This window comes from Pinus tabuliformis, chromosome J (assembly GCF_031772625.1).
Source record: "Pinus tabuliformis cultivar Carrire ecotype Pingquan chromosome J, CPIR1, whole genome shotgun sequence".
Classification (NCBI taxonomy): Eukaryota; Viridiplantae; Streptophyta; class Pinopsida; order Pinales; family Pinaceae; genus Pinus; species Pinus tabuliformis.
This window is the reverse complement of record NC_142295.1, coordinates 1,228,230,779-1,228,238,128: the sequence shown is the minus strand read 5'-3', so window position 1 is coordinate 1,228,238,128 and position 7,350 is coordinate 1,228,230,779. Positions and strand designations below refer to the sequence as shown.

General features: G+C 35.9%; 1 protein-coding gene across 1 annotated transcript; it reads left to right on the top strand.

The window, feature by feature from the left end:
* The first annotated feature begins 6,210 nt into the window (after positions 1-6,210).
* Positions 6,211-6,582, top strand: LOC149231560 (uncharacterized). Its single transcript, XM_089381673.1, has one exon. It carries the CDS (start codon positions 6,211-6,213, stop codon positions 6,580-6,582), a length of 372 nt encoding a protein of 123 aa, XP_089237799.1.
* The last annotated feature ends 768 nt before the right edge of the window (positions 6,583-7,350 follow it).

Genomic DNA, 7,350 nt, shown 5'->3' with positions numbered 1-7,350 from the left:
TTATGGCCATGTGTTGGAACAAATTCTCTAGAATCCCTAGAACAACTTGGGTTGAGTTACTAGTCCTAGAGCCTAGGTTGGGGAAAACACTTTGAAGCCCTTGGTGGGTTGAGTTACTAGTCCTTGCATCCAAGTTGGACAAATGCTCTGGAGCCCTCCATTGAGAATCCAATAGGGAAATGAATATGTTAATTCTCTTTAACTTTATAACTTCTTGTGTTACCTTTTTATTATTATCTTTGTTCCTTATTATTATAATGTGAGATACATCAAACAACTACCAAAACAATAAGAATAGTGACATAATATATAGGTTGCAAGATAATGCCAAAACCCCCTCCTCTTGAAGGGAAAACCCTTAAATCTCTTATCTTCTTATAGATCATTCAATTGAAGAATACCAAGACCTAGTGACTCAGAAAAATACTCTCCAAGATCAAGATCAACCACTAACTCAGCCTCCTGCTACAAGAACTTCCACCTTCTACTAAAAATATGAAATATTTTCTCCCCAAAAACTGCTACAACTACTACTTCCACACTAGAAAACTTCCATCTTCTTCTCATATCCTTCCTCTTCCCTTCGCTTTCCTTTCCTTGATACTTAGAGATAGAGATATTACCTAAGTGACTTTCGCTTGAATTCTTTCCTCTCCTCCTTTTAATATGGAACCAGAGATGATCCTTGTGTAGAAACCCTAGCTTCATCTTGCATGTGAGAGAGAGATAACTAGCCCAAACACTTCAACATCCTTCGACCTCTTCTTCGTCCTATTCTTTGACCTCTTATTCACCCTCGACTTCACATAGAATGAGTGATGAGTGAGTGATTCTTTGGAGGACAAGTTACTCTCTTTATATCGACCTCTTCAAAGGGTAGATGTGGCTCTTCACTTAGGCTGACTTGACAGCTTCTACGCCGACTTGATCTTGGATGGAATTTCAACACTTTAAAGACAACAATAATTTTTCTTTATAAGAAACAATGTGCCCATGGTGTCTTTAGTATATGAAAATGACTCTTAGACTTACTTCTATGTGATGTTTTTATTTTATATAGATCATATAGGATTTCTATGAGTTGTTGTACCCAACAAATTTCCCTTTATGCTTGAATGATATAGCTTCTTTCTTTTTTCCTTAGGTATATGGATATATACAGGACACCCAAAGATCCGAAGATGATCTACAGATGGCTTCCTTCCAGCGAACACTTCCTTTAGAGTTTTGTTGTGTAGGGACCTGTGGGGACTTTGATTCTGCATGTAAACAATTGTCTTCGTGGCTTCTCCCCACAGAAACTTAGGTAGATCCTGATCATGTAACATCTCTTTTACACTTTATTCAATAGATATATTCTTCCATTATGCAACTCCATTTTCCTCGAGATTATATGGGACTATTAGCTCCCTCTTAATCCTAGACTCCTTACAAAGGATATACTCTCTTTGGAGGTATATTCTCCTCCATTACTAAATCTAGAATCTTTTTCTTCTTTTTGTAAGGTTTTCCACTTCAGCTTTGAATGCTTAAAATTTTGTAAATAATTCATCCTTGGTTTTCATTAAGTAAGCCCAATTCTTTCTTGAATGATCATCTGTAAACGTGACACAATATAGATGACCTCCAAGTTATTTAGGAGTCATAAGGCCACCTACATTGGATTGAATGAGATCCAAGATTTCTTTTGACTGTGAAGCACTGCTTCCAAATGGTCTCTTCATATTCTTACCTAATGCACATATTTACATACTCCTTCATGGTCTTCCTTTATTTCAAGTATTCCATCTACTATGGAACTTAGAGTTGTAAGGATCTTGAAATGTAGATGACCAAATTGTCTATGCCAAAGTTCACATAGGCTAATGTCAATGTGAACTAGGGCTTGGGTCACAGGAGATACCAGTCTGTAGAGTATTCCTTCTCGAATGCCAATGACTTTAACTTGTTCTATACTTGAGTCTTTACTCCATACAACAAACTTTACATCAATGAAAGCTACTCTATCACCGTTATCTTATAATCTTGAAATGGAATGTAAGTTCTTATGCAAACCCGAAACAAATAGAATGCTGTTGAGGTGGATGTTGCTTCCATTATTCGGCTTTATAGATGTTTATCCAATACCCTTTACAAGATATATCTTGTTACCTCCACGTTCCACTAAACAGGTGGATTTTCCTTTTGATAAGGTCTTTAATTTTTTGGAATGGCCAATTATGTGTCTTGATGCATCACTATCAATTACCCAAATATCTTCATCTTGGAATGTGCCAGAGAGAGCCGAGAAGAGACCTTCATCCTTTTCTTTGATTGATACCTTCTTTGAAGAAAACAAGAGACTACATTCCTTCTTGATACCTTCCACGAGATGGCCTGCTATCTTGAAACACTTCTTGATGAACTTCTTCATTGTAGAGGAGATCTTAATGATTCCCTTTGCCAAACTTAGATCTTATATGATGTTGAGAATTCAATAGGGCAATGAATATGTTAATTCTATTTAACTTGATAACTACTTGTGTTACCTTTTTCTTATTAGCTTTGTTCCTTATTATTATAATGTGAGATACATCAAATAGCTACCAAAATAATAAGAACAATGAAACGATATATAGGCTGCAAGCTAGGGCCAAAACCCCTCCTATTGAGGGGAAAATTCTTAAATCTCTTCTCATCTTATAGACCCTCCAATTTATGAATACCAAGAAATAGTGACTTAGACAAATACCCTACAAGATAAATATCAAACACTAACTGAACCTCTTGATGTGCAGAACTTTGACCTCCTACTACAGATCTGAAATCTTGTCTCCCTGGAAATTGCTGCAACTGTTGCTCCCACACTAGAAAACTTTGATTTTCTTATTGTATCCTTCCTCTTCCATCCACTTAATTTTGCTTGAGACTTAGAGTTAGATAGATTCCCTGAGTGACCTTCGCTTGAATTCTTTCCTCTCCTCCTTCTAAGATCGAACGATAGATGACCCTTTTGCAGAAACCCTAGCTTCGTCTTGCACTTGAGGGAGAGAGAACTAGCCCAAACACTTCGACTTCCTTTGACCTCTTCTTCATCCTCTTCTTCAATCTCTTGTTTGTCCTCTTCTTCACATATAATGAGTGATGGGTGAGTGATTCTTTGGAGGAAAAGTTACTCTATTTATATAGGCCTCTTCAAGGGGTAGATGTGGCTCTTCACTTAGGGCGACTTGAAAAATTCTAGGCCGACATGATCTTGCAGGGAATTTTGGCACTTTAAAGAGAAAAATATTTTTTGTTTACAAGATACAATGTGCTCATGAGGTCTTCAGTATATGACAATGACTCTTAGACCTAGGACAAACCCTAGAAGCACTCAACGGGTGCTTGACTTATAAAATCAAAGAACATGAGCATGAAACCCATGCTTCAATAATAATAATTTCTTTTCATTTTATAGTTTACAAGAGTACATTTCATACTTATGAAGACCCAACCTAGTTACCCATTTTTCAACACCCTAGAAGGATGTGGGTTGAGTTACTAGTTCCTAGAGCCCTAGAAAATTTGGGTATAGACCGATTTGGTTGGTGTTAGTGATGTCTGACTATGAGGTGGAATCACTAGTTGAGGGTTGAGGTGGTTTGGCCTTTAGCAGCCTTGGTTTATTCCATGAAATACCACATTCATGCTTAGAATATGGCTCTGGGTGATTGGATGGAAGAGAGTTTTGGTTTAGCCCAATATATGTACTGGTGGTATGTGGAAGTCCCTAACTTGGTTAGTATCCTCATTTGTTAATAAGAGGTAGTATTCCATTATGATTAATGCATATTTGTTGGAAATGTGTTGGTGATATTATGGCTAGGATGCCATGGTTTATATGTGTTAGGCCCCTATACTACTAGTGTAACCCCTTATTGTTATTAGTATATGTAGTGCCCATATTGTTACTATTGTGCCCCATAGAAGCCCACTATTTTTATTATTGTGCCTGTTGGGCCTCAAAATAGTCCCTATTTTCACTCCATTATTCACCAATATTTTCACATTTTACCTTCATGTCACCTCCATTCCACCTCCATATCATTACATTTACCTCATTATTGGGTTCTAACAATACTTTTCCAAAGTTTATTAATTCTTAACATTTCTAAGTGAATTTATGGCTAAAAACTTAGAAAATAATATGCTTAAACTTATACCTAACAATTAGCATGAGTTTGTTGACATGTGTAGGAACAAAGGAAGCTTCCAGGGCATCTTTATGTGGCCTTGAATGATCAAATTCGAATTTGATAAGATAAGCTTCATGGAGAAGATCATGGACCTTATGGAGGAGATCATGGAGGATAGGGTTATGTGTCATCATTGGTTGAGAAATATGTGGGTCAAAGGAGAGAATAGTGGGTCTACATTTATGAGGTTGTTATCATAAGTTTTTGTATAAATAGGAGTACCTCCTCCATTCCAAAGGGGAGGACACTTAGAGCATTGTATCCAATTGATGATGGAATAGAATAAGGCTTCATTTTTCATATATTTCCATTATGTAGTTTTAGAATGTAGGATATGAATTTATGTAGTTTTAGATATAAGTTTTCTTAATGTAGTACATGGAATAATTTGTCTTGTTCTTAAGAGAATTGAGCTCACTCTAAAAGGATGAGAGAAACATGTTATTTCATATTAGATCTTATTTCATTTAATTTCTTATATGTTTGAGGATTTGATTTGATTATGATTGATGAATGAGTTTTAAATTAGAATCTTATCAACTTATGAGAGGATAACCAAGAGTCTAAGTTAGACTCTCTCTCCATTTGATTTGCATGATAATTGAAATTCATTCTTTTGCTTTTATGTTTCAAGTATCATATGAGGAGATACCAAGAGTCTAAGTTAGGCTCTTTCTCCAATGATTTATATGGTAGTTGAAATTCGTTCTTTTGTGTTTATGTTTCAATTTATTTCATTTCTTATGCTTATGAATGAATCTTAGTTTAGTTTGGACTAGTACATGAGAGGACAATCAAGAGACTAAGTTAGTCTCTCTCTCTACTTGAATCTAAACAATAACTAAGTTCATTCTCTTGTCTTTATTTCAAGTTTCTGGTTTCAGGAATGATTTCTCTATGATACTGTAAGGAAGGACAACCAGGACCTCCTTAGTTAGGAGCCTCTTCCCTTGCATATTATATTGAATCGTAAATAATTTAGTTAGACATAGAGTTAGTTGCCTACTCCTGCATATATTGTGCTGGCACCATCACAAGCTTACGAGTTTCCCTGGTCGATAATTTATGCAGCAATTTAAGTCCAATAAATTGCTCAACATTTTGGCGCCGTTGCCGGGGATGGTGCTAAGGAATTAGGCATTAGGAATTTAATTCAGTTCTAGTATTTTTTTTCAGACAAAATAATTTGTGAGACTTGGTGACAGCAGGATCTTCACAAAGGAGTTTAAATTTGAATTTTCTGATGTTTTAATATTTAGCTAGTCGTAAATTTCGTTGTTTCAAAAACACCCCCCCTGCATGAATAAAAACGAATCAAGCGATGAGTATGCTCTCTTCCTGCGCTTCGTGCGATCAGGAAGATCAGAAAGTCTATTGATTTGGTTCAAATAAAAAAAACTCTTGCTGGAGAGCTAATTTGTAAAACGACAATAAAGAATTTTGTGAAAAAAAAAAAACATCTTTGAATCTTTTAGATGATTTTTTTTTTTTTTTTTTAATTTTAGATTTAAAAAATATTTTTTTTTTAATAATATATATATACATATTATTATTAAAAATAAAAATAAAAAAAATAACCATTTCTTTTGTTTTTTGTTTTGATATTAAAAAAAAAAAAAACTAATATTTAATAATAAGTTTTAATAAAAAAAGTTGTTGATTTTATAACTTTAAAAAAAAAATTCAACTTAAATATCAAATTAAAAGATTTTGTTTTTTAATTTGTTGTTTAACAAAAAATCTAAAGTAATAAAAAAATCAACATAAAAAAAAATAAAAATAAAAAAATAAAATAAATATGTTTTCATTTCATTTCTTTTAATAAAAAAACCAGATTGAGAAGGATTTGCCTCTAACATTTCCACGTCATCTGGCACTGGATGAAGATGGTCGAAATGCTTTGAGACTACTGCTGACAGCATATGCACGCCATAATCCATCTGTAGGGTATTGCCAGGCGATGAATTTTTTCGCTGGGTTGCATTTGCTATAGATGCCAGAGGAAAATGCATTTTGGACTTTGACAGGCATCATTGATGAATACTTTGATGGATACTATTCAGAGAAGATGGTGGAAGCTCAGGTGGATCAACTTGTTTTTGAAGATTTAGTTCGAGAATTCTTTCCAAGGCTGGTTACACACTTTGACAAATTGGGAGTGCAAGTGGCATGGGTCACTGGACCATGGTTCCTTTCAATTTTTGTGAATATTTTACCCTGGGAAAGCGTTTTGAGAGTATGGGATGTCCTTTTGTACCAAGGAAATCGCACCATGCTGTTTCGCACTGCCCTTGCACTTATGGAGTTATATGGCCCTGTGCTGGTCACGACAAAAGATGCAGGCAATGCAGTTACTCTGCTGTAATCTCTTGCAGGCTCAACATTTGATAGCAGCCAGCTTGTTTTAACAGCTTGCATGAGATAAAAAAAAAAAGAGATAAAAAAATCCCTGATTCTCCATCTACACTCGAAGAATAGCCATCAACGCCACAACATTCATTGCAAAGAGTTGTAGGTACTGATGCTTCACCTAGACATAATAATCGGGAAATCCAACAGGAAATGTCTCCAAAGAAACCAGGTTTACTTTCCCGTCCATTTGTGCTTGCCTGGCGTGATAAGAACAAGAAGAAGTCAGGCAAATTTGATCCTTCGGCATGCCAATCTGGCGTAGCTAGTAGCGTAGACTCACCTTAAACTGCGCATAATAATTCTCCTTTGGTTCGAGGTGACTCAAGCCAGTTTTCAGATGTGGGTGATTTGGGAAATAATGAAGAGTCAAAGTTTGTATGATGAATACTGGCTTCTGTAGAAGCATATCCGTGTGATTGAATTGCAGGGGGCAGTTTCTCAACTTAAAGGCTCAGCGTTTACATCTCATTTATAGCGAAGACACCTGGTTGGAGATTTGACTACACTTCTGTTGAGGCTTGAAGTGGATTTCTTTAGATTGATTCTACTGAATGAGGAGCTTGAGATCAAACCTTCTCCTTTTCATTCAAAGTACCTCATGGTTTCAAGGCATACAAACCACGGCCGTAGAGCGGTGTGCTTAGAGCGCCATATGGGTCAAGCTTCTCCTCCTCGAACTCGACCTCGGCGAGGGGGAAGAACTGGGCGCAGCAGACTGAAG

What these genes read in the sequence shown, in the direction of transcription:
- LOC149231560 (XM_089381673.1), top strand. Translation starts at nt 6,211, where the DNA reads ATGCCAGAGGAAAATGCATTTTGGACTTTGACAGGCATCATTGATGAA.